The sequence below is a fragment of the Mauremys reevesii genome, linkage group 9 (genome assembly GCF_016161935.1).
Source record: "Mauremys reevesii isolate NIE-2019 linkage group 9, ASM1616193v1, whole genome shotgun sequence".
Classification (NCBI taxonomy): domain Eukaryota; kingdom Metazoa; phylum Chordata; order Testudines; family Geoemydidae; genus Mauremys; species Mauremys reevesii.
This window is the reverse complement of record NC_052631.1, coordinates 27,797,021-27,824,454: the sequence shown is the minus strand read 5'-3', so window position 1 is coordinate 27,824,454 and position 27,434 is coordinate 27,797,021. Positions and strand designations below refer to the sequence as shown.

At 41.6% G+C, this 27,434-nt stretch overlaps 2 protein-coding genes and 2 long non-coding RNA genes across 9 annotated transcripts in view; 2 read left to right on the top strand and 2 right to left on the bottom strand.

Annotated features, from left to right (window-relative positions):
• LOC120371998 overlaps positions 1-1,910 on the bottom strand; it is a 7,238-nt gene extending 5,328 nt beyond the window's left edge. The window contains exon 1 of the long non-coding RNA XR_005584687.1: positions 1,504-1,910. This is a non-coding gene — a long non-coding RNA (uncharacterized LOC120371998). The remainder of the gene's footprint in view (positions 1-1,503) is intronic.
• The window catches only part of LOC120371996 (carboxypeptidase B-like), a 27,834-nt gene extending 15,886 nt beyond the window's left edge, over positions 1-11,948 (top strand). Inside the window, exons 9-11 of the mRNA XM_039488607.1 lie at positions 188-393; positions 9,924-10,008; positions 11,581-11,948. Coding sequence (XP_039344541.1) covers positions 188-393; positions 9,924-10,008; positions 11,581-11,768 — 479 coding nt within the window. The 3' untranslated portion in view covers positions 11,769-11,948. The remainder of the gene's footprint in view (positions 1-187; positions 394-9,923; positions 10,009-11,580) is intronic.
• LOC120371997 overlaps positions 10,144-27,434 on the bottom strand; it is a 19,689-nt gene continuing 2,398 nt past the window's right edge. The window contains exons 1-5 of one of the 3 annotated variants that reach the window (XR_005584685.1): positions 24,583-24,599; positions 24,086-24,442; positions 14,996-15,141; positions 11,534-11,704; positions 10,144-10,350 (exon numbers count right to left, since the gene is read on the bottom strand). This is a non-coding gene — a long non-coding RNA (uncharacterized LOC120371997). Of the gene's footprint in view, positions 10,351-11,533; positions 11,705-14,995; positions 15,142-24,085; positions 24,443-24,582; positions 24,600-27,434 lie in introns of those variants that run through there. The other 2 variants (XR_005584684.1, XR_005584686.1) reach the window with 2 other exon arrangements.
• The window catches only part of LOC120371995 (mast cell carboxypeptidase A-like), a 20,511-nt gene continuing 17,726 nt past the window's right edge, over positions 24,650-27,434 (top strand). The window contains exons 1-3 of one of the 4 annotated variants that reach the window (XM_039488605.1): positions 24,651-24,665; positions 26,967-27,036; positions 27,203-27,408. In XM_039488605.1, coding sequence (XP_039344539.1) covers positions 27,338-27,408 — 71 coding nt within the window. In that variant the 5' untranslated portion in view covers positions 24,651-24,665; positions 26,967-27,036; positions 27,203-27,337. Of the gene's footprint in view, positions 24,666-26,966; positions 27,037-27,202; positions 27,409-27,434 lie in introns of those variants that run through there. The other 3 variants (XM_039488604.1, XM_039488603.1, XM_039488602.1) reach the window with 3 other exon arrangements.

Sequence of the window (27,434 nt, the reverse complement as noted above, 5' to 3'; positions counted from 1 at the left end):
ACACACTGCCTAAAAGTGTGTGATCACATAATAAATATTCTGACTCCATGTATAGTATATGCTCCAGGGGACTAACTTATGGTTGCCTAAAGAGTCTTAACTATAACTTTGGTGACAGTAAATCACCACCTTTATGGTCCATTAACATAATTCTGTTTCATTAAATACAAAAATTCGCCCTTCCCAGCAGGTGTTAATGCCTCGAAAAGACCATGCGATGACACTTATTGCGGCAGCGCCCCCGAGTCTGAAAAAGAGACCAAGGCTCTGGCTGACTTTATTCGTAAAAATCTCTCCACTATCAAGGCATACTTGACTATTCACTCCTATTCCCAGCTGCTGCTGTTTCCTTATTCTTATACTTACTCTCTTCCAGAGGACTATGCAGAGCTGGTAAGTACAACACAAATATTGTGTCTCTTTGTAAGTTTGGTGTACTGGGGAGAATATGCAAATTTCATCACTTGCTATTTAGGTCAGGTTAATTTCAGAGGTTTTCTTACACATCTGGAGAAAATCTGGACAGTAAGCTTTTTAAAGTACATTGGTCTTTTATAGCAAGAGACCTTGAAGAGGGTTTAGGCATGAGATAAACTCAAGAATCCTTGATACATCTCCATCATACAAGGGTTGGATTTGTCTACAAGGCTGTGTTTGTCTGCAAATAATATCATATTTAGAGATGTAAATTATACAGCACGGCTTCCACTTTATTCAATGGGTTACAGTGTATCCGGCTGCAATACATTACATACAAACATCATGCTCTGTTGGCCAGATTCACAGCTTGTGTAAGTTGGCATAGCTGTATGGCTTCAATAGAATTAGAGTGATTTAAACCAGCTGGAGATATGACCTGAAACATCATTATTTAATGAAGTTTAGGGCCACACCCAAGCCCTACAGCTTTTTAAGTCTGATAAAGGCAATTTAGTAAGTGAATTATTTATCCTTTAAAAAAAGATTTAAAAAATTATAAATAATAAAATGACTTCAGTTCTCTGGAATATTAGCAATTAAAAGTTGTTGGCATGAAAAGCAACACAACAAACAAAACAAAAAAAAACCCATCTTGATCCTCTCTCTTCCCTTTAAGCTGCCAGAAGTCTAAGGCAATAGCATTAAGTTGGCTTTACTGCTGCAGAACTATGACAGATTTATGAGGGCTCCCACATGGATCTATCATAATTCTGTAGCAGAAAGGCAGAGTATGGCCAACTTAATAGTTTTTCCTTGGACTCCTGGCAGCTTAAATGGAAAGGAGTGCATTAAGATGGGAGGGAGGGGTGTTTTGTTTATTATATTACTTTACATGCCAGAGAGTTTTAATTGTAAATATTCCAGTCGTTTCTTACATCTTTTTTGTTTGTCTTTGTTTTTACTAAATATTTCAAATTTCACACATTAGAGCTCAGTCTAAATAAATAATATAAACTCCTGAACTGCGTCTTTGTCAAGCTCACAATTTCCCCCATATGCCAGAAGTTTGCATGGTCTTCTTACCAGTTTGCTGAGTCAAGCTCAAGTGTGATGAAACATATTGCTCCAAGTACAGCATGTTTCTAACATCATTACGTTCAGATGGGAAAAAGTTCTATTGACACTCAGACACAAAAAATACAGTAAAACTTAACTTTAAAAAAAAATAGACAAAACATTAACAAAAAAAATCCTGGATGAACAATTTTCATATTAACTTGACTGTTCTACAGCATTATACACTAGAAGAATATATAAAATCTTGAAGCTCGGCTACAATCATCCATGCCAAGGTTTTGCAATTTTATGAATAATAAAAAGCCCAATCGTTTTTTTAAAATTTTGGCTTAGAGATTGAGTCTTCCATTCTTCAGTATAAAAAAAGGTAATTCAGGAATGCAAAGGTATCTATGTCAATAGGTATCCATTTGATTTCACTTAATATAAGTTAGTCTTTCCATTGTAATTGTATCCCGTATTTTAAATCAGCCACCATGATCCCAGGGGGAGTTCTATTATTTTCCACTACAAAAGAGCACATCCTGTCACCACTAAAAGGTGGTGATCTGATCAACTGTCCTCATGTCCTAATTAAGGAATATATTTCCTCAATTGGAGCTCCCAACAAAAAAACAGCAGGATCCCAAGGGACACGCAACTTGTACTAATATTTGACTTGACAAAAGGAGGATACTTTTAGCCAAAAACCTTGGCTTTTGAGAAAGAGATCAACCAATCAGCACTGTCTGTAGCTGGGATATCTAAACATAAAGGGCCTGATCCAAAGCCCATTAAAATCAATGGAAAGACTCCCACTGACTTCAATGGGCTTTGGGTCAGGTCCTAATGGTGTAGATTTCTGGATTACTTCAAACAACTAAACATGTTCACATGAACAGTCACAAAGAAATTAGGTTTTCTCTTAGCAATTCCTCCTTGGTTAAAAAATGAGACAGGAAAAAATAAAAGGGCATTATATTATATACCATTTAATGTGTGTTATATCAGCAAAGTTCTGCATAGATACAGACTTCAGAGAAAGGCTGAAGAACTGGCATCTAAAACTTTATATAAATTGTTCTGGCAAATAAAGGGACCATAAATCATGCTCTAACTGAAGAAGTAAAATTTAGAACTATTATCTTATCTTAGATGTTTATTTTTCCGCTGACAGATCTAATAAATTAAAGGAAGTATAGTTGATATTTCTTATCTTTTTCAATGTGGGATGAGATATGTCGTTGAACCACAAAACTTCACATGCCTACTTATCATTATTAACATATTGCTCCACACTGTTTAATTCAGAAGTTAGTTTAATACTGTGGAGCTAATGTTCCAGTCCAAAGTGAGGCATGAAGGAAGGGAGCAAAATCACCCTAAGCCTGTGGATGAGGGGAATGGAGGAGCCAACATAGCCTTCTTCCAAGCCCGCTGAACCTTCCTTTGGGCACAGTCCGCTGTGAGACTCTGCAGGTATTCAGGAGGCACATCAGGGTAGGTGGGTGATGCTGGAAAGCAGCCACTCACCACAACATTCTTCTCTTAGAACCAGATATATAGAAAATATCCACAAGGATGTTAATTAGCATTAATGCCTCTCCACAGCTTCACTGCCTCTGAAAGAGGAGTGCAGAGAATGGGCCCATGGAAGTTAGCAACTGATAGCAGCACTCTTCATTAAGTTGTGCTTCCAGATGGGACTGGGGCTACAGGAAGCAGAAACCAAGGTCAACAGTGGTGGAGATGGTTGCCACCACATCTTCTGGATGGGTTCCAGGGCATGCCCCCCGGCCCTAACATAAAGCCTTTGAAAGGAGAATGTAGCTGTAACTCGATGGGGCAGATCCTTGGCCCTATTTTGTTCCCTGTGCACTGTCCTAGCAGCACAAGGAGGACAAACAGCTAACTTAATGAGCAAGATGGAACCTGCTCTTGTGTAAGGCAATCCCTAAGTGTGTAAAATGGTGCCACAGTTCTTGGTTTTCAAGGCATGACAGGGCATTCTAGAGACATTCTGGGAATTCCAGTGATCTCAGGCCTAGAGGGTCATTACAAGTTACAACAGCCTTGATGCTACTCTAACTTAAATTGGGAACAAAAGTAGCCCTTCACTGCTTCCAGTATCAGGGTGGAGGACAGTGGTTGAAGCCACGTATGTCCTCCCTGGACCACGTGAGGTATACACAAAGGATTTCCCATTCATGGGTTTTTTCCCCATGGGAAGGAAAACATAGTCCTGTATTAGACACAAGTCAGTTCTAGGGTCAGCATTTTCAAGCAATGCTTGAACGACAGTGAAAATACTGACCCTAGAACTGACTTGTGTCTAATGCTTGAACAACCAAGATAATGCCACCCAAGATAGGAAAAACTGGGTCAGCTCAGGAGTTTCACACAAGTAACAATATTCCTGTGAATGTTTTCTTGGGAAAAGTATAACTGTCCTCCTAAAAGAATACATTCTGTGTATTGCACCACTGCCCTCAACTCACTCTCTACCATATCCCCAGGTGTTGCACAGCACAAAAAGAATATATGCTTGGATCAACCAGAAAAAAATGTATCTTCCATTTAAAGAACAAAAGCTTCCCCCAGCCTTCCATAAGTGAAAAAAATGATTGGATACAGACCAATTGTCCATCCGCTCTACAGCCAAGCTTCCCTTCAGCTTTCTTTTAATATTTACACTTAGCTGCTCTCTCAATAAAACTCTGTGCACATTTAATCACTTTTTTCAGAAACATTTCAGGCTGTAAATTGAATTTTCTCACATTTTGGCCCATGTTGGAGGGGGTTAAAATACTTTTTGCATTTGTACCTACATAAGGAACAAATATTTAATAATGGGCTCTTCAGTCTAGTAGATAAAGTATATCAGGATGCAATGGCTGGAAGTTGAAGCTAGACAAATCCAGACATGTACAAGCAACAGAAATCCTATATCAACAGAGATCAGGCTTTGGTGGCATGTGTGGCAGGAAGCAGGTTACCTGAACATATATTGGCTACCTTACTATTTATATATTGTATAGGGGGAAATTCACCCTTCTGCACTAGCTTATGGACCACTTAAGCCCTACTTGAGCCCTTAAAATGTGCAAAGGAGTGAATTTCAGCTATACTGCATCGCGTGGTGAATTTTTATGTGATGATTGTTCACCTCTTGGTTGAAAACCAAGTCCAGTAAACTAGTTCTGGGTTTTACTAGTGCTCATTTTGAAGTTATTTGTGAAGAAGGTCAGCATAAGGAACTCTTAATGATCCAGGACCCCAGATTAGTTGGGCAGGTATACCTCAGTGGGGCATAATCTATGTTTTGGCCACAGGGGCCTGAACCTAAACTTTTTCTAGTGGCTTTCTGATTGCTTGCTTGACTTGTTACAAGTAGATGTAGGTGATCTTAATTGTGGAGAACAGGGAACAAAAGGAAATAATGAGAAAGGAAGATGGACAGGTGTAAATTATTTTTAGAAGTGGCTACTGAAGTAAAGAAGAGGAAAGGGGGTTTATATATTCCTGCCTCTCACATTACCTCATACAATGGTGTGTTCTGTTATCAAATTGAGCTATCTTTTGTAACAACTTCTTCATCTTGGCTCATGTAGCAATCTCAAATAGCCTCAAGGCAGATTTCCCTCGGCTTGATGCTACTGGATCAAAACAGTGACAGCATGCACATATTTCTTGGAATGTCTGTGTAGCAGTCACAAAGAGGGTATAAGAAGGGCAGTGTTATATACTGTGAGATTAAAGTTCTTGCATTGGATGGACTCACTTTGGACTTTTAGTGCTACCATTTCAAAGGGAATTCAAGGGATCCCTGGATAACAACGAGAGCATTACAGTGAGGACAGTGCAGTTTAGAGCTCCTTGCGGAAAGCTGACTTGAGAAGGGCAGAGCTTAGAGGCAATAAAGAACAGGATAGGGGTAGAATGACAAACAGGATTCATGGAGCCCAGTGGTTAAAGGAAGCACTGCTATCCATCACAGATTTTTCAAGATCCTGGAGTCCTGTTGTGTCAATAATCCCATCAAATATCCCACTGATGTCAATGGGAGTTGCCTGTGTGCAGCAACTGTGTAATCAAGGCCCCCGGAGTGTTTTTAACCAGCAGCAATTTGCAGAGACAAATCTGAGTTGAGAATATGAGAGCAAAAATGAGGAAGCTGCTCCCAAAAGATAATCTATTAACAGATAAAGGTGATTAGTCTGCTATATTATCCTATTAGTACAAACCCTTAGATGCAGTAAGGAGAGAGGCCAGCATTACAAGCTTTTCTTTAAAAGCTAGTGGCTGAACTGCTAGTAACTGAACTTCAGTAAAATGAGATAACGAGATCAGGGAACACGATCCTTTTGTTACACTGACTAGCTGACATGCTGCACAAGATTAAGCAAAACATTAAATCACTAGGAACTGCAATGGAAACAAAGCTGAGAGATCAGCACAGAGAATGTTAGATTCCCCTGGAACAGGCAGTTTCTGGAAGTTCAGCAACAAGTCAGAGAATGGAAGATCATTTCTGCACCCAGTTACATGGTATAAATCTGGAGTAAGTCCTTTTACTTCAGTGACGTTACTTGGTTTTCACTAGTGTAACTAACACCAGAATTTGAGTGTTATGAGTGAAGGATTCTTGACAGAGCAGGAGCCGGTGATGGGTCTTACAAACCCCGCACTCGAGAGCAAGGGGTTAAGGAGTCACTCTGTGCCCAGGCTGCCCTGCCCAGCTGTACCTGCAAAGCCTGCACAAGCTGCAGGCAGAGCAGCTCAGATAGGGGGCGGGAACTACTGCCCAGGAGTTCTTGTTGCCTGAGAACTGGAAAAACAGACCTATTAAAACCTACAGAGGACAGAGATAGGTGACTGACTATGAAGGTCAGAGACTTTGTTTGTGGTTCTGTAATTTACTCTGAGTGGAAAAGGGAGACTTGGAAAGGAAGTGATCCACGGGGCAGTTGCATGGCACTGCAAGATGCAGAACATACCTGCCCATCATCAGGGCCTGGATTGGAGCATGTAGGCCCGGGCTCCCCTACCCACTCCCAAAAGATGGCACAAGAACAAAGCCTTTACCTCAGTGGAGAGACCCGCTGGGGAAGACCCTGACCCTAAAATCCCCATACTAAGGTGAAAACCCTGAAGCCCTTGGGAGAGCTGAAGGCCAGGACTATAACTGAAAAAGGGTGACCACCTGCTGCACCCCTGCCTGACCACTAGGCAGAACTGGTTGTGAGCGTTCCCTTTTACAGAGCCCAAACCAAGAAAGCAGAAAGAGAATCCTGTAACAAACCAGGTGTTCAAATTAATCTTGAGATCCAGTAGAGTCCGTAGAGAGCTAAGAGTTTTTCAAAGTTAAGGGGAGGGAAACCACAGCACTGCCTCCTCTTTTATCAGAGACTCTAGGCCTAGTCTCATCTCACAAAAGTTAGATACTGTTTCCACTTTTGAAAGTAATAGGCATACAGACAAGATGAGGCACATAGTAAAACCTCATTCCAGTTTCCCCGTTGTTTTAAGAAGGATAATTGTTTGCCATCATTATTTCTTTTTCCTTTCTATTTTTTTTTTTTACTTACACCTTCTAAACGTTCTTGCTTTGGTTGCTATAAAATGGCACTTTCATTTTGGTGCTGATGTTTTGTTTTTTTCAGCCCTTTCCATACATTAAGCAAGCAATTGGGAAAGAGTGTTGCCTGGTGATCACAGGAAGAGATCAGATATCAGGACTCCTCGGTTCTGTTCCTAGCTCTGCTACCGACTTATTTTGTGGTGAAATCACACAGGCACTGTCAGTTTACCGTATTATAAAATAGGCCATTTATTTCCAATACCATGTTCCAACCTGGAAAATCTGAGGGTGTCTTTCAACAGCTGAGAATTTCAGTTCTTCCTCTACAACAGTGGTGGCAACCTGGCCCGTCAGGGTAATCTGCTGGTGGGCCACCAGACTGTTTGCTTACAGTTGCCAGGGGCGGCTCAAGGCATCAGCACGCCAAGCGCGTGCTTGGGGCAGCAAGCCATGGGGGGTGCTCGGCCGGTCGCTGCGAGGGCGGAAGGCAGGTTGCCTTCGGCGGCTTGCCTGCGGAGGGTCTGCTGGTCCCGCGGCTTTGGCGGACGCCTGCGGGAGATCCGCCGAAGCCACAGGACCAGCGGACCCTCCACAGGCAAGCCGCCGAAGGCAGCCTGCCTGCCATGCTTGGGGTGGCAAAATGCCTAGAGCCGCCTCTGACAGTTGCACAGCCACCCACAGCTCCCAGAGGCTGCAGTTCACTGTTCCCGGCCAATGGGAGTTGCAGGAAGTGGCAGCCAGGCCCGCGCCACTGGGAACTGCGGGCAGCCATGCAAATGTAAACAAATGGTCTGGCAGCCCGCCAGCGGATTACCCTGATGGGCCATGTGCGGCCTGCAGGCTGCAGGTTGCCCACCACTGCTCTACAAGCACCTTTCTTTACAGTTACGTGGTCATTATGATAACTCTGATCCACAGTAGGGTCATCCTTTTCACAGGAACCTTTCCCAGCATATTTTCTGATAGCTAGTCTCCTAAATTTGGCAGATACAAGTATCTGATGTTTTAAATTTGCCATCTGGCAGCTGGCTGACACTTAATGCCTCCCCCTCCCTCCCTATAGGAAATATTCCTATTTTATTTTACTTAGTTTCTTGCCACTGAGGAAATGACACACTCCCACAGACACTATATTAGCACCATGTCCCATCCACAGTACAAGGCACTGCCATGTTGTATGTTTTCTCTCTATGTTCACTATAAAAAGAAGCAAATTATAAATTTGCAACAGAACTCTTTTGTGAGGTGAACAAGAAATCTTTTATCTGCAGATCTCAGCTGCATGCACACTGATTTAAAGTCAATATAAACAAAAGGTGACTGAACAAAATTTGATACATCACTAATAGCAGATACTAGTCCCATGGACATCCATAGCAAAATTGCTATGGATTTTAATAGGAGAAGCGTCATCTCATTAAGGCAATTTTCAGAAGTCGAAGATTTAACTATTCTGATTATTAGGATTCCAAGGTGTTTCTTTGTATGTCACAACAGCACTCTTCTTCAACTGCATATATATAGAGAAGAGAGAGGCCAGAACCAAAGCCCCGCATTTAAATCCCACCCAGTCTTTGGGGAGTGTTTGAAACCTGCTCTCAGATCTAAACCTGGCTTTTGTAAAAGGCCTCCATGTAATGCGACAAACCAAAGCCCTACATACAAACTCCCAGAATTCTAGGGTGTACAAAACTCAGTTCTCAATGTGAATTTTGCACCATGAACCTGTTTTATCCCACTAGAAGCAGTTACAATCTCATGATATAAAAAACTGCCATACCATGAATATGGCTTGTTGCTACTTTCACAGAAACAAATAGTCACTTTACCAATCTATTTTTCAAACCATTTTCAAATGCAGCTTTTGGAAAATTCATAAAAATGTGCAAGAACTAAATGGAAGTCAGAATGTTTTAAAATATCTCTCCTCCTTGGGAAAATAATTTATGGTGTAATCTAGAGTGAAACAAGAGAGTTGAAGAAATTCTTTTGAATACCACATTTTCAGCTCTGAACTACAGAGGCAGATATGGTAATCCATTGTTTGTTTGCATGCTGAACATCTGTTCTCAACTAATGATATATAGACAAATATTTACTATCTCTTAGGAATACTTTCCATAGTTTTATTACCAACATGCCATATTATGAAGAAATGGGAAAGCCACACATTCCAAAAGGAAAGTCTGTAACTTTTCATAATGCAAACATTCAGAGCTGCATTTTAGTGTTGACAGACTTTATGCAACCCCCACTGAAGTCAGTGGAACTTGGATGGATCCCAATCTGCACAGGAAATGCAAACTGAAATCACTGAAGTGCTGTATAAGGCTCCAGGGTAATTCATGCACTGGGTATAGTATTGTTGACATTTGCAATCTGCATTTAAAGGATCTAATTCTGATTTCACTTATACCACTTTTACTGTGTTGCTCTGGATTTATACTTGTGTAAGTGGGAAGAAAATGCTGTCTTCATCATTTCCATATATCCACTGTTGCCTAAACCTCACCGTCGTTTTATTTAATATTTTTAGTTAATTCTCACAGATCCAAGTACACATTTCTGATAAATACAGTAATCCCTGGATCCTGTTGTGCCCTTAGTTTCCAGGCTCCAGATACATTTCATAATTAGAGCTCTGAGTACAGACTACTTATTGATATGCTACATGAACAAAGTGTAGACATTTGCAGATTGTTAGACGATGACAGCATAAACTCTCTTACTGATTCTCAAAGAGGAACTACAGTTACAAATAATTTAAAACTTCTAAAATGAGGCCCTCAGGGATTAACTCAAATTTCTGAGTAAAGCTTTAAACGTCTGGAATAACTTCTTATTCTGCAATTGTCCTTCCTTACAGAATACCATTTCTAAAGCTGCAGTTCAAGAGCTGGCTTCATTGTATGGCACAAAATATACCTTTGGTTCAGGTGCTGCAACAATCTGTAAGTATTAACCTAAATATCAGAAGCAACTGTAGTAAGAATTATTTATCTAGACAGTGGGAGAAAATTATGTATTATGACTCAAGAAAAAAACACAAGATGAGCCCTGCCCATACACACCCTACTTACCTCCCTCGTAATGGTGTAGACTGTGATATCTTTACTCTTGTTGAGTAGTACTTTTCTTTGCAACTGGTCCCATTTACTTCACTGTCCTGAAGGTGTGGATGCAACACTTCCAGTTCTGCAAATGTGCGAACATGCGCCTGTAGGTTACCAATGAGATTTGCACAATAACTATGTAACGCCCAAATACTAAGGTGATGGGCACACTAGGAATTCCTAAAACAAACAGATAAAATTAGATTAAAACATGAGAGAATTGGACTTGTTCAGCCTGTGAGTTTCGTGATTTCTGGGGCCTGCAAACCTATGTGACAATAGTATGTGAAATCTTTTTGACCAGAATTTGCCTTCACAGCTCTAGCCAGCAGATTGTCACTTTCTGTTACTGTGTGCAGATTTTAAAAATCTATAATTCCAGCCTCACTCTAATCCTCTCTTGGAACCCAGCTGTTGTGTTCTGTCCTTTGCGATGTTATAAAGCTGACCTTAGGGTGACCAGATGTCCCGATTTTATAGGGACAGTCCCAATTTTTGGGTCTTTTTCTTATATAGGCTCCAATTACCCCCCACTCGCTGTCCCAATTTTTCACACTTGCTGTCTGGTCACTCCAGCTGACCTGGTGTTTCCAAACCCAGTTTTCCAGAGTTTTATAGCTCAGATGTTTTGGCTCCTAATTCCTCAGGCTACTGCCTGCTTGAAATTCAGCATTGTAGGACTTATCAATCTGGAAGCCAATGTTTTTGTCTTAAATATAATGGCTGCAATTGTTTGTCAATGTTTAAAAGATCTATTCAGATTTTTAAAAATGCTTTTGGGGATTCCTAGCAATTTTGAGGACCACCTATAGGATAAAAAGTATTAGAACCCCATTCTCTCCTTACAAGGAACAACCAAGAGAGTATACTCTGAATTCTCTCATCAAGAGGGAAAGGAGCAGGGCTTATTACCCAATGAAAAAGCAGAGTTCATATCCCCAGCTTTGTGGATCTCCAAAGCTCTGTGTAGACCTCAGGGAGATCCTCCAGAGACAGGAGATTCAGTGTGATAGATCTTTGCTCCTGCAGATATCATGCTTCCAGTCCTCCCCTCAGGCAAAATATACCCCTCCCACCGCTTCTCAGGAGGAATCTCTACAGTGAGGAGGGAGCAGCACTGCAAAATAAATCAGACACTATATTCTGATCAGGATTGTTTTTAGAAGGGGGACATGGTCATATTTATCTTTCTACAGCTACAGATTTCTATTTTCCAGGCTATTAAAGTGTTTGGCAAGCTCTCTTTCATATTCTGGATGCAAACAAATGGTTCACTGACTCTCACTGCTATTTCCTCTGCCCTTCCTATATTTCTAGCTATATGGTATAATAGTTATCAGTTATAATAAACCCCACTGATTACCAGTGAGTTGTCCTTTTCTAGTCAAGTTTTCTTCTCTCCCAATGCAGATCCTGCTGCTGGTGGTTCTGATGACTGGGCTTATGATCAGGGTATCAAGTACTCCTTCACCTTTGAGCTCCGTGATAAAGGCACATATGGATTTGCACTCCCTGAATCTCAGATAAAGCCAACCTGTGAAGAGACTCTGAAAGCTGTTAAATATATTGCCAATTATGTCCTTGACCATTTATATTAGAATGGTACTACAAAATTATTCAAGAAAACTTGTTTCAAATATACTGTCCCTTCTATTCTCTTTCCCTGATGGCTGACGATTTCTGCTTTACAGGGTGCTGTTAATTCTCCCTTACACTTGAGCTCTAGAGCCAATGGAAATATCTTGGGATTTTTCTATTAATCACAAATAAAAATGGCAATGACTCACCTACTGTTTGAATATTGATAGAACATCTGTTACTCCAGCGACTGGATTGAAGGGATGAAGAAGCCACCAGTGTCCATTCTGACTGTTTGGCTAGTTAACATGTTTTTTAAAAGCCCTTTAATGAAACCAAATTCAATCATGGGGCATTAACGGCAATGGAGCTGCATGACAGATCTAGGAGCAGAACCTGGACCTCTCTTACTAGGCTAATATTAATCAGAAGCTTTAATAGCAGCTAGTTCCTAGGCGAAACAAGAGTGAGGGCAAATGAGAGCCCCACAATAATGTAGTTGGGAGAAAACCTAATAATGGACTATATCTAACCCATCCCTATATCAGAAGCAGGCTGAGATCAAAAATCAGATAATGAGAATGGAGGTAGGGGTCCTGTCCTGAAAACTAAATGTAACAGGTTAGCATTTGAACTGAAAATTAAATATAATAAAGAAAATATGAAAAATAATAGCATAGGAATGAACTGATAGACTTCATCAGTCATTACAAATTCTACACATACTTATGTAGAAAATGGTTACATTGATTACTCAGGCTTTGTTCCAACAGGTTTAAATTAGTTAAAGCAATATGGACAGTACTTAAGAAGTCAGTCAGATAAGTAACTCCTTTCATATGTTGTACATCATCCATCAGGTAGGTATGCTCATGTCTTTATATTTCTGCCTGTGTAGAATGTAATCCTTGAATCAAATAATAAAAACCACGAACATAAATCCTGAGCTGCTAGCTTCATTTTGTGACTGAGAACCAAATGCACAGACACACAGGAACACCTGCACTCCCAGCAAAACTTCAGTAGCTAAACAACTGAAATGAACAAAACCAAACAAAATGCCAGTGGAGCAAATTCTGTATAGATTCTCTCTGTATGCAAGACAGCTGTCTGGTGGAACTTGAGGAACTACTTAAAATGTGGATGGATTGGTATACCGTGAAAGGCAATTAAACCCTCTTTCTGAGCCATGACCTTTAAGTCCCAGAAGCGGTCCATCTGACTAGATGTGCTCTTTTCCCAACTAGTATAGGCTAGCGTCATTAGTGCTATTAGCATCTCAGTCATTTGAAGAGTAGGAAGGTTCAGATAATAATAAAACAATCTCCAGTGAAGCTCTAAGAGAAAGTCAGTTGCTTGCTGAGTAATAAGAAGGGGAAATATAAAATGTGACAGACAGTATTTGCTATACAGAGAAAAAGCAGAACCATGAAGTTTATGTTGCTTTTAGGGCTTGATTGCAGCAACTCATGTTGTTCCTCACATTCGTCGCTTTGACAGATAGAAAGCTCTCTGAGGATCATTGGCAGAAATTGTATCAATGATCACATTAGTTCAATATTATGTACACATTGTAGCACAGAAGAGCTGTACCAGACAAATGTACCAGAGGACCCCTGCTTCAAATGGACTAATAGGCAAAGAAAGGGGCTGGAACCGAACAGGAGTGTACAATGTAAAGTTATGGCTGTGACTGGTTACTGATCTCTTTTGAAGTAAGAAAATGTTTCATGTTTCATTCAATCCTCAGAATGACAAACAAGTGAACTTCATGAAGGACTTGGCCAGCATCACACAGCTGAGACATTTTTATACAGCATGCCATATATTTAACTCTTCACTTTAATTTTTTTCGGCTTCTTGCAATGGTCTCAAATCTCAGATATGCAGGTGTAACTCACCATATACTGTACATACATCATTATAATATGGGGCCAAATTCAGAAGTGGTACCTCAAGTGGCATTGCTGGATTCTCTCTTAAACCTACACTGATGTACAAGGGAGTATAAGCAGCAGGTAGAAGAAGGCATAAGAAAGTGTGTGTTAAAGAATCCTCATCCAGAACTTAATATACACCTTCTCCCAGCTCCGGGGCATTTAAGTTATGTTAATTTAGACTCCTTTATGCATTGGTAGAGCAGGTGTAGGTAGGTCTAAGGGAATCTATGGGTTACGCTATCTTAGACATCATCTAACAGTTTTGCCCACAAAATCTGCTAATTCCCATGTATACACCGAGTAGCTGATTCTTTTTATAAGATATAGTGTTACACACACCTGTTATCTTGGGATTACAATTGAGCCTTGTGTAGCGTGGTGCAGTCTCTGTATAACAAAGGGTTTATAACAACTCCTAACAATAAAGGATATCACCGGCAGAGCAAGTATAGGCTACACTGGGAAGGAAGGGATTGATCTTCTGTAATTTTAAGCAGTATGGTTGAATATGTGCTCTATTTTTTCTGGTTTCCTGAGCTGACAAGCTACATTGAGTATGTATCATAAATGTTTAGTTTTTATTCCTATTTGGTGGTGTCAATATTATTTTGAGCCATTGTCATATTTGACATCTTAATGGTGCTTTAAAGATGAACACAAAACATATTCCTGTTCATTCTTCAGATTAGCAATCTATGCGGAAAAGCCTGAAAAAGGCATAAGTCCTAGCACTGTAAAATCTATATTCAACGTCTCATAAATAATTTGTACTAATTACCATAATACTGCACTATAGTGAGAGAGGCTTCTCAGCAGTACATTGGACATTCTCCAGAATAGATTATTTCATGACTTCCCCAAAATGTAATAATCCTTGGTTCATGTTCCGATCCATCTAGATATTGAATGGAATGAAAGCCACAAACCATCTTCCTGTGAAATATTTAACACATCTTTAACTCAAGAGAAGCATTCCAAACAATTTATTAATAAAGGAATTGAATTCTATATAGCTATACATACAATTTATGATAGCTTTGTGGTGAGAGAAACTAAGAGAGGAAGGACAGTTCAGTGCTTAGGGCATTAGTCAGAAACTTGGGAAACCCAAGTTCAATTCTGTGCTCTACTTTTCTGTGTTACCTTTGGAAAGTCACCTAGGATCTTAGCTTCCATCGGTAAAATTGAGATAATAGCTACTCCATACCTCACAGGGGTGTTCACAATTTAAAAAATAAAATCAGTCAATATCTAGAGTTGTGGCAACACTGTACCAACAGTTTTTCATTACAACTGTACATACTCACCAGGCCAATTGCACTATGTAAGCACTAAAACGAGACACTCCTCATTTCTCTGTGCAGCTCAATTTCTGTCATCTGGATTCAGCTCATGATGAAGTTGCTAACGTGGAAGTGGATTTCTGGGTCAATCCAGATATGTCCAGACTCTCCTGAAGTAGAATGAAATACCAGTAGTTCATGTGTATTGAAGAGTAATGGGAGACCATGTGCTTTGTGGTCTCTTCCAATAGAAATCTCTTAGCTAGTAATCAATTAGATTAGTGTGTTGATAACTGTCTACACATGTTTAGTTGAGTAGTTTCTAATACTGGCACCAGAAAATAGACGTATGACAGTAGGATGATGGATCACATGGATGAGATATTACAATAGTATTAGGAGGCACTCTGTGGTGCTTGCATGATGTAGGTGGTCAGGTGTGGCTCCGTCACTAGAAGGAGTAAATAACAAAGCTCTGAGGAAAACAGAGCTTCATTTGCAAGGGTCTGTGTGAATATTTGCTTAGGTTTTGCTCCAAGTGATCACTGAGTTCCAGGCTGGAACAAAACCCAAATCTTCAAACAAAACTTAGTAGAAACCACCAAATTTCACCTAGTTTTGTGTTGAAACTAGGATGACATTAATCAAAGTGTTCCAGTAGGTGAATGAAGAGGGATGATAGAGACCTGCAGAAGGTTTGGGAGGAGGGGAGGCAGGGATGCATAAAAATATCTAAACTTCAAATTGGCCACCTCTTCTTCCTCCCTGCCCATCTCCTGTTCTCTGCTTCCTCTTATTTGAAGCTTCAAATCATTTCCTTTGGCCTTTTAAATGTCTCATTCTCTCCTTTTAACATCTCAGCTTCTCTCATCCCCCTACCTCTTTCCCTCTTCTTCCTCTAAATATCTCTATCTCCTTCACTCTTCCCCCTGGTTCCCTTAATTCTCCTTTCACATCTCTCTCGTCTCAAAATCCCCAACTTCCCAATTTTCTTTCCTTTATTCTGTTCCCCCTTTGTCTCTCTTCCATCCTTATTTTTCACTTCCCACCCCTTCTTCTTTCCCTTTATCCTTTTGATATCTGCTCTCCCAACAATATACACTGCCCATATTCCTAATAAATGATTCCAGCATAGAGATTTCAAATTAAAAATGCTCTCACGGCCTAAGGAAATATATAAGGTGTTTCTGACGTGCCAAAGGACAGAAAGACATAGGATTTTTAGAGGAATATGCACGTCACTCTTTTCTCTTAGTCTTCCCTTACTCCCCACTCATCTCTCTCTCTCTTACTAGAGCGTGTCAAAAAATGATGGGGGTCTTCCATGAACAATTTCAATTTTGTTAAAACAAATGTTTTGACAAAAAGTCAAATTTTTCCATGGAAAGCAGATGCTTTTTGTGAAAAACTATATAGTTGAAAACCAAATTTTCCATTTAAAAACAATTTCAGTGGAAATTCTTTGAGCAGCTCTACCTCTTATTAAAACTGCTCCATGATCTTTATGAAAATTTGACATGCACCTGCAATTGACTTGGGTTTAAGGCCCACATCATCTAACCAAATGTATAAACATTCCTGTTCCCAATTACATCAGATGCGTAATTTGCTCCTCTGATCCGTGCACATGCCATTATGGTTCACTGTTCACTTTGAACGCATTCTTGAAAAATCAGGCCTCTGTGACTGATAACGTGTAGTGCCTCGCTGGCTAGCTGAATTCTGCTCACTAAGGGCTATATATTAGGTTAGTCTATCCAAAGTGCCCCTATTGATATCAATGGGGATCCTGCAAACAGACAAGTCGTTTGCTATAGGGGACAATTAGGTAAAATTTCATCTGGGCAGTGTATCACAGAAACACAAATTTCTCCATCTTCTCCAGCCTTACATGAACTCCTGTAGCATGTATCCTGGTCATGCTAGTAGTGTTCTACAGAACGGTTTTAGTATTCATCATGCCTTAGTTATACAAAATTAATAAAACTGAGTGCCAGAATGTACATAATGCCTATACAGCCACTCGTCTACTTGGAGGATGAATGGAGACATGCATGTGCTCTCTGACTTTCTTCTCTGACACAATAGCCCTCTGTTGCTATGTTTCTGTAAACAAGTAGTAGATATGACAATTTCCTTTAACCAAAACAAATATATTTTTTTCTGTCAAAATGAATTTTGTTCCCTAATCTCCAAGAGTTACAGCGCTATTCCTTCAGAGTGCTATCCTGGACTGAGCAGGGATCCTCCCTTTTAAGGACCCACCCATCTCCAGGTTTGACAGATGTCACGGGTGCATTGGGCTGGGACTGATTATGCCAGAGAAGCACTGCAACACCTTGACTGGGGTGGGGATTGCCCCACTGTGCAGGGGTAATATTCAAACTCATCTCTGCTCTTTACCCTTATTTAAATACATTTCAGGGTCTGATAATTGTTCTCTCATTTAAGATTGCTGCACAGATCGCTAATATGGCTAAGCATCATCCCAAACTGGTCTCTCGCATCCATGTTGGGACAGCTTTTGAACCGGGCCTTATGCACCTTATCAGGGTATGGAGGCTTTGTCTGATTTAAAATATTTTATAATAGCTTTTGTATTGAGCCACAGGTCACTGACTGAATGAAAAGGTAAATAAAAGCCAATTGTTTTCAACCAACCAACCATCAAATGATGCCATGCTACGCCAAAGTATTTCTGAGCAGGAGGAATGATAGCTTGGGCATATGACAGTGAAGGCAGAAAGTGAAAATTCAGAGAAAATGGTGGGGACAGGAACATGAAGCATTTCCCTCTTTCCCCCTTTCAAAGTTAATGGACAAATCTGACCAGGTCCTGGAACCCAAAACCTCCTTTAAAGTATTTTACAGCTATACCTAGAATTGCGTGGTTATAGCCTTTCAATGAAGCTGAATACTTTACTATTGGTTCGAACATTACTATCTATGGGAGGCTTTTTACAAAAATTAACATTTCAAATGAATTAATTGGAGTGTTTTTATACGGTCTGTAAATATAAAAGAGCATAGAGTGTATGGAATTACTTTACTGCTCATAAAGAGTATTGTGTGTTGGCAGGGCCAGTGGCAGGGGAACAGGAAGATGGGCCACAGTGCAGATTTTTATTGTGGGCCCCTCTCTCAAATTTTAAGGAGTGTAACATTTACTTATACACATCAAACACACCATGCAGGGAGGGCTTGGAGCTAAAAGTCCAGACTCTCTGGTCAGATGTGAACTGGAGGAACACCCCCCCCACACACTCCACACACACACACACACACACACCTGTCAACTGGGGGAGAGGGGCAGTGAGCTGAGACACAACCCAGAAAACACATAGCCCCCACACAGGCCCATGGGGGGCAGAGGATAAAGTGGTGGTGGAGATGGAGTTCAGGGGCAGAAGGCCAGGGTGGCGGGTATGAGAGGATATGGATACTAGGATGTCGTCCAGCTGTGGAATGGAAGGTATATTGGGCTGCCAGTTGGTATTTACCCGAGAACATGACACCAACCATTACCTCCTGGCTCCTGTCCCATGGGACTGGCTGGGCTCAATTACCCATGTGAGGTGTTGTGACCTTAGGGAGGGCCAACCAGGCCAAATTTGAGAGAGTGGCACTAAGACCCATGAGTAAGGCTACGCTGATGTCACGGAATCCCTGACTTCCAGAGACCTCCCCAACATTCTCTGCTTCAGCCCCAGGGGCTGCTGGACTCTGGAGCTGGCAGCCAGCAGGGTTCCAGCGACAGGTGACAGCAACAACAGGTGGCCCCCTGCAAGGTTCCAGTGACAGATGACAGATTTCCACGGGGGCCCTCCTCAGAGTTCCAGCGATGAGCGACAGCCTCGCGGGAGGGGTGGGAGGAGCGGATGCCTTGGGCAAGCAGCTGGGGGTGTCCCATTTTCTCTTTGGGAAATATGGTCACCCTGCAGCTCGCAGCCACTGTGGGCGGGGGGGGGTGGGACCTGCAGCTTCCAGCTACTGCAGGCGGGAACCCAACAGCTCCCAGCCACTACAGTGGTGGGGGAAACCATGGAGCTGCAGCAGCAAAAGTCACTGACAGGTCACGGCTTCCATGAATTTTTGTTTATTGCCCATGACCTGTCCGTGACGTTTACTAAAAATAACCATGACAAAAATCTTAGCCTTACATGTGCCATGTCACACTGCCACTCACACAAATATGACTCGGCCAGCTCTCCCAATCAGGGGCTAGCCAGATCAAACCAAAGTGGCACTGTGAGGAATGGAGGGGAGCCTAAAGGCAATACAGAGACTGGGCTGGCTAGCCTGCAATTACTGGGGGTGCTCAAGTGAGACTTCCTGCACCCAATGCCCTGACAATCCATGTTACAAGGGGTGTCTCCCATGGATCACCAGCCAATGCAATAAAGATAGGCCATGATCCCTTCCTGCATCACATTTCTGGCAGCAGCATTCAGGGGAGATCTCACTCTTTAAACCTTGCAGAGGTTTTGAAGTAAATGGTCCTCTTTTGCCTTTGCCCCAGGGAGGGAAACATAGGGCCCATATCTGTAAAGTCAATACCTCAGCATTAATTTTTCTTTATTCTGAAACCACATTTTGTGCATTACAGTATCTAGTATATTGCGAAATACAGAGATGGAAATAATGAAGGACCCAAAGGAGCAAGGAGCATCTGAGCTGGCAGCAGCCCTTCTGCCCATCTGAGTTGGCAGCAACAAGGGCCGGGTTCAGTATCTTGGGATTCTGTTTCCATAACGCAATGCAAAACCAGCTTGAGCCCCCACCCAGTGACCTGGGACAATTACATACCACTCCCCAGACACCTCTAAGAGGCAATACTCTCCCTCTCGCAAGCACAGAGTCTGAATGTAGCAAAATCCTTTTAATAAAGGAGGGAAACAATGCAGCATTATGTTGGGGAAACACCACTAACAGGATTCATAACACAAACCATGAGCAAAAGACCCACCCCATCCCCAAGTAAGTTTGGCAGTATCCTTTTCCCCTCAGGGTCTTAAGTCCAGCAACCCAAAAAATCACCCAACAGGTTACAGGCCCAACAAAGAAAATAACAGAACGCCACTAGCCATTACCTTCAGCCCCCAACTAAATGTCTCCGGCTCATCAAGGATCTACAACCTATCCTGAAAGATGATCCCTCACTCTCACAGATCTTGGGAGACAGACCTGTCCTCGCTTACACACAGCCCTCCAACCTGAAGCAAATACCAGTAACCATACATCACAGAACAAAAACAGGACTAACCCAGGAACCTATTCTTGCAACAAAGCCTGATGCCAACTCTGTCCACATATCTATTCAAGTGACACCATCATAGGACCTAACCACATCAGCCACACCATCCGGGGCTCATTCACCTGCACATCTACCAATGTGATATATGCCATCATGTGCCAGCAATGCCCCTCTGCCATGTACATTGGCCAACCCAGACAGTCTCTACGCAAAAGAATAAATGGACACAAATCTAACATCAGGAATCATAACATTCCAAAACCAGTAGGAGAACACTTCAGCCTCTCTGGCCATTCAGTAACAGATTTAAAGGTGGCAATTTTGCAACAGAAAAGCTTCAAAAACAGACTCCAACGAGAAACTGCTGAACTTGAATTGATATGCAAACTAGATACTATCAATTTAGGCTTAAATAGAGACTGGGAATGGCAGAGCCATTACACACATTGAATCTATTTCCTCCATGTTAAGTATCCTCACAGCTTCTTGTCAAACTGTCTTAAATGGGCTATCTTGATTATCACTACAAAAGTTTTTTTCTCCTGCTGACAACAGTTCATCTTAATTAATTAGCCTCTTAGAGTTGGTTGGGCGACTCCCACCTTTTCATGTTCTCTGTATGTGTATATATCTCCTCACTATATGTTCCATTCTATGCATCTGATGAAGTGGGATGTAGCCCACAAAAGCTTATGCTCAAATAAATTTGTTAGTCTCTAAGGTGCCACAAGTAATCCTGTTCTTTTTGCAGATACAGACTAACACGGCTGCTACTCTGAAATATAATCATTATAAATGAAATGTAGCTTTACATAGTTTAAAAGGAAGAGTGGATAGAAAAATGTTTTATGTTTAGCTTTGGTCACCATTATTCCTTTCACACTTTCCAGTTGTAAGTTGTGCTGTCATGGACAATAGCAGTGGGGATAATATACTCTGCAATAAATTGCTAGCACTGCTGAGTGCCCTAGAGGGTACGACACAGGTGACTGTTGTCCCCTCCTGCTGCAGAAAAGAGATGGCTTGTGGCTGGAAATGCACAAGTTACACTTTTTGTAAAAATAGAGCAAAGTCCACTAGTTATACTGGGTTAATTACTACGCAATCTGATGCCCTGATATGCTCCTGGCATCCCCATGCATAAAGCCTCCAGCTATCATCACTCATGTGGTGCACCTTCACTCCCTTCCGAGTGGCTCTGAGTACTGGAAATTATTAATTTTCTTTTAAATCCTGGAGCCCTGGAAGACTCTCTTCTAAGAAACGATGATTAAAACTAACAGTCAAGTTATTTGTATCCATTGCCATGTCTTTGACACAAGATACCAGTCAATCTCAGTGTGTTTTAGTCCTGGTCTACACTACGAGTTTAGGCCAAATTTAGCAGCATTAGATCGATTTAACCCTGCATTCATCCACACGACTAAGCCATTTTTGTTGACTTAAAGGGCTCTTAAAATCGGTTTCTGTACTCCTCCCTAATAAGGGGATTAGTGCTGAAATCGACCCTGCTGGGTTGAATTTGGGGTACTGTGGATGCAAGTTGACAGTATTGGCCTCCAGGAGCTATCCCATAGTGCTCCATTGTAACCATTCTGGACAGCACTCTCAACTCAGATGCACTGGCCAGGTAGACAGGAAAAGCCCCACGAACTTTTGAATTTCATTTCCTGTTTGGCCAGCACAGTGAGCTGATCAGCACAGGTGACCATGCAGAGCTCATCAGCACAGGTGACCACAGAGTCCGAGAATCGCAAAAGAGCTCCAGCATGGACCGAATGGGAGGTACTGGATCTGATCGCTGTATGGGGAGACGAATCCGTGCTATCTGAACTCTATTCCAAAAGATGAAATGCCAGAATATTTGAAAAAATCTCCAAGGGCATGAAAGACAGCAGCGCAGTGTGAAGCCTACCAAAGAACCAGAGAGGCAAACAGCTGCTCCAGGTCAGAGCCACAGACATGCCGCTTCTATGATGAGCTGCATGCCGTTCTAGGGGGTGCTCCTTCAACTACCCCACCCCTCCCGGGCTACTTTGGCAGTTATCCCTCCATTTGTGTGACGAATTAATAAAGAATGCATCAATTTGAAACAATAATGACTTTATTGCCTCTGCAAGCGGAGATCAAAGGGAGGAGGGGAGAGCGGTTGGCTTACAGGGCAGTAGAGTGAACCAAGGGGGCGGGTTTTCATCAAGGAGAAACAAACAGAACTTTCACACTGTAGCCCCCTGGCCAGTCATTAAACTGGTTTTCAAAGCTTCTCTGATCCACGGCGCGCCCTGCTGTGCTCTTCTAACTGCCCTGGTATGTGGCTGTGCGTAATCAGCGGCCAGGTGATTTGCCTCAACCTCCCACCCCACCATAAACGTTTCCCCCTTACTCTCACAGATATTGTGGAGCACACAGCAAGCAGTAATAACGATGGGAATATTGGTTTTGCTGAGGTCTAACCGAGTCAGTAAACTGGACCAGCAAACTTTTAAATGTCCAAAGGCACATTCTATCACCATTCTGCACTTGCTCAGCCTATAGTTGAACTGCTCCTTACTACTGTCCAGGCTTCATGAGCCATGGGAGCACGGGGTAGGCTGGGGTACGTGCGACTGTGTGGTGCTGCTGACTGGGAGAGCAGCCTGAGGCAGAAGCCTCCAGCTGGCATGATATTCCAGGCAAGACTGAATCTCCATTAGATGAAACTTAAAGAAGAGAATGACCTGGAGTCATTCCCATTTTTGTCCAGGTGCCCCGACCGACCTCACCAAGACCGACCAGAAGCACCCATGTCTAATCGAGGTTGGCCAGGAGCACCCACGGGACGACGATGATGGCTATTGTACCGTTTGCCATCTGCAAGGCAAGGCAAGGCAAGGCAAGGCAAGGCAATAGGATGCTGCTGTTTAGCACTGCAGTACTGCATCTGCCATCAGCACCCAGGAGACATATGGTGACAGTGAGTTAAGCGGGCACCATGCTTGCCATGGTATGTCATCTGCATGGGTAACCCAGGAAAAAAGGAGAGGGAGAGGGGTAGGGGGGCCTGACAACATCTACCCAGACCCACCCACAACAATGTTTTTGCCCCATAAGGCATTGGGAGCTCAACCCCGAATTCTAATGGGTGGCGGAGACTCCGGGAACTCTGGGATAGCTACCACAGTGCAATGCTCTGAAAGTCGACACTAGCCTCGGTACTGTGGACGCACACTGCCGACTTAATGCACTTAGTGGGGACACACACAATCAACTGTATCAAATCCATTTCTAAAAAAATCAACTTCTATTAAATCAACCTAATTTTGTAGTGTAGACATACCCTTAGTGTCAAATGTGTACTTCTCACACAGAACGCTCCAAAGGGTAAGTTGCTTTGAGTACAGCTGGGAAAAGGATATGTCACTATTCACACAAATGATGAAAAATAGAATGACTAACTCATACGTATCCATGTTCATAAGGAAGAAACACAATGTCACTGATTCTGAGCTCATACCAGATTTATACCTTTCGTTTCAGTGGAGATGTGAGAGCAGATTCAGACCCACTGTTACCAGGAATTGTTAAGACCTCTCCAGTAATGTTTTATAAAAGTCCTCATTGATGACCATTTTCATCCAGAGCCTGGATTAGTGGTGCGCAGGCAGATTCCTCCATGCTGCCTGCCCTCTCCTAAGGTAAAACCTCTTATCTTTTCCCCCCACTGAGCAACATTCAGCCCTAGTGACCTTTTGTTATGACTTCTACTGTTCCTAACAGCTTATTTTTGACACTTCCCCCCCCAGAGGGATATTGATTCCCTCCCAATAAAAAACCCCAATCACTTTTTGGTAAATTTATTCTACTCAGCCTCCCTGCCTCACCTCTATGGGACACAATTCAGGAGCCAGGTATGCTGTGTCACACGCGCCCAAGAATTTCCCCAGCATGTCAGCTGCAGCCATCTCCTCAGAATACTGTCAGATCTGGATTAATTATTGCAAGGTCTGTTTCACTGTCTCATCTCCAGCATCCCTAAGAAATCTTGAAGACTTATTTCCAGAACTGCTACTAAACACTAGCAAATCTTGTGTAATTCACAGTAGGTCTCCTGGTTATGTCAGATGAGAGAATTCCTCAGGCAATTGAATGTAAGGAATGTAAGAGTGTGCATCATATGCATGGAATGCTACTGCATGATGTTCATCGGAAATATTCTGTGGTTGCTATGGAGCCGCCATCTGTTTATAAATTTAAAGAAAAATGGGGATTCAGTATTTCTTTGTATGAGAAAGACTTAAAAGAGCTTAACAAGTTTTTTTGGGGGGAAGGGAGATAAGAGAGAACATAGCATAAGGTTTCTCTACAGTCAGTACTGTACCTTTCATGCTGTTCTTTCTTCCTGAGAGAGAAGAGAGACTGTTTCATCTACAGTTCACGTGAGGAACTGCTAGGTAGAAATAGGTCAGAGTAGATAAACTCAGCAGCTGTTTATACCCATAAGTGACAAAATATTACCCATTTTCATAGGCTGTATAACTACGTTTGAATGACTAGGACTTGGAACTTAACTCTAATGCCTAAAAAACACCAACAGAAGCTGAGAAATAAAAAGAGACAGATATACTGAAGGCAAGGCAATTAACACAGTTCCCCATCTATTTATGCACCTCCTAGAATGTCCACAGTTTCTACATTTGGAGGATGATAATCAGAGCAATAGTAAGAGCTAATACCACTATCAGACATAGCTATAATTACATTGTATTTGTGGCCAAAGGCTCAGTGTTGCTCTGAACTTAATTCTTTCAGCCATCAGCAGAGAGAATTATGTATACAATAATGCAAAGCCCAGGATTCTTTTGAATTGACAAGCAACATTTTATCAGAGAAATGGACTTCGTCCCTACTAAAACAAGTCTGACTACTAGTAGTATAGAAAGTAATCTGGCTAGCCTTTTAGATCAATGAAAGAGGGACAAGAAGGAGAATATAAGGGAGGTCCATGGATCCCTAATTGAGACTCCAAATACTTACATGTGTGCTTAAGTTTACTATCATGAGTCACCCTACTGAAGTGAGTGGGACTGTTCACAGTTAAGCACAATAAGTATTTGTAGGATCAGGGCCCAATGATAGAGAAAGGGTGAATAAAGTGGAGGTAAGACGGGAAAGTCCTACAGAAATGTTAAATCTTTTATACCAAATCTAGAAATACCACATGCACATGACTGCTGAATACTTTTTCATTGGTAAACATTAAAATAGTAGAGAAGGAAAAATGGAATGTACATGGTATAAAACTCTTGAATAGATAAGTAAATACTTTTAAATAACAAATCTAGTAGAGAGGAAGATTCTGAAACCTGCAAAAATAAGTGTTAAAATAGATCATTAAAACAACATCAAACTGGTCAAACTATATTCAAGCAATATATGTAGCAAACGTATCTGTAGTACATGAAAGGTAAAAATGAGAAAGTGGGTGAAATTCAGCCCTGATGTAAACAGGCAAAGCTCCACTGAAATCAGTTAAGCTGGTCCTGCTTATATAAGGGCTGAATTTGAAAAAATGGGGAAAAGATTTCTCTCAGCTACGCTTGTGTAAATGTGAGCTATTGATTTTATTATTTGTGCTGCAGTAGTGCTTAGAGTCCCCAACAAGAGACAGGGACTCATTATGCTAGACACTGCACACATATAATAACGAAAATACAATCCCTGCTCCAAAGATTTTACAATCTTTCTCTAAAGTTACAGGGGTGTAACTGAGAGCAGAATTTTGCTCAGAGTTGATAGCAGAGAATGTGAGGAAGTAATAGCATTGGTAAGCAGTTTTGTGGAAGGAAGAGTTACATAGTACACAAGTAACAAAGGAAATGGATATGAAAGACTACTGTTGTCAAAGTACTAGGTCCAGATAAAATATAGTATGTGTATGTGTGATAAAGGACATAGGGATAAAAATCAAGCAGAACTTAATTATAATTTTTGACATTGTCTGATAGCAGTTTAGATTTCTGAGGAGTGGCTGACACATACATAACACTTATCTGAAGAAAAAGTGTCAGACATCTAAAGATGTAGTGCCAGATCCTGTTCCCATTGAAATCAATGGCAAAATTCAACACTGACTTCAATTAGCCAGGATTTGACTCAAGCCTAGGGAGTATGTCTACACTACCCGCCAGATCGGCGGGTAGTGATCAATTTATTGGGGATCGATTTATCGCATCTAGTGTAGACACGATAAAAATCGATCCCCAATCACTCTGCCATTGACTCTGGAACTCCACTACGGCACGGGGGAGTGGCAGCGGTCGACTCGCCACCATCCTCACGGCCAGGTAAATCAACCTAAGATACGCCTAAGATACCTAAGTTGAGTATCTCAGGTCAACTCCCCCCTCTAGTGTAGGCCTAGCCTTGAAAAGGCCACAAGCAGAAATAAACAAGTTATTTAAATGAGCACGTTAAACTAGACACAGGTTGGGATAACTCTGACACTCCATTCCCATATGTGTCTGCACTGTGAAAAAGGAGAGGAAACCAGAGACATTCACTCAAAAAAAAAAATCTAAATAAGTGTGTCTTATTTAACTTGCCCATTTCCCACAGTCCTTTTAAACATAAGCTCCCAATGACTTCAATGGGAGATTTATAGGTGAAATTTATGAGATTTATGGGTAGCCAGTTGTTGGCTGGGTTCTAATTTATACAAATCACATCTTCATCCAGGTAACTGTTTCTTATTGTACCTTTTAGCCAGACTGGCCTTACTCAAAATGAAGAGTACCTTACACAACTAACTGAAACAAATGGGACTTCCTGTGGAGTAAGTTACTAATCACTGAGTCTTTTAGTCACAAGCCAACCTTCAGTTGTGCGGGGTTTTTTTAGATGTTAAATGCAGGTGATCACACAAAGTAGGCATAGTGTTCTTCTCCGATCTAGCCTGGAATAATTAATAAGAATCTTAATTACATTAAATATGCATGTAGGTTGTCACAAAACCCCACAAAACCACCACATGCTGTCCAATAAAACCCCAAGAGGAAGTGAGTTGCTCACGGAGCAATAAGAAGCAGAGTAGAACTGAGCTGACAGACAGTATTTGCTCTAGGGAAACAAGAAACATGAAGTCTATGGTGCCTTTAGGCTTGATTGTAGCAACTTTTGCTCTTACTTCTTCTCGCTTTTTTGACAGGTAGAGCATTCTCGCTTTAACCTAAC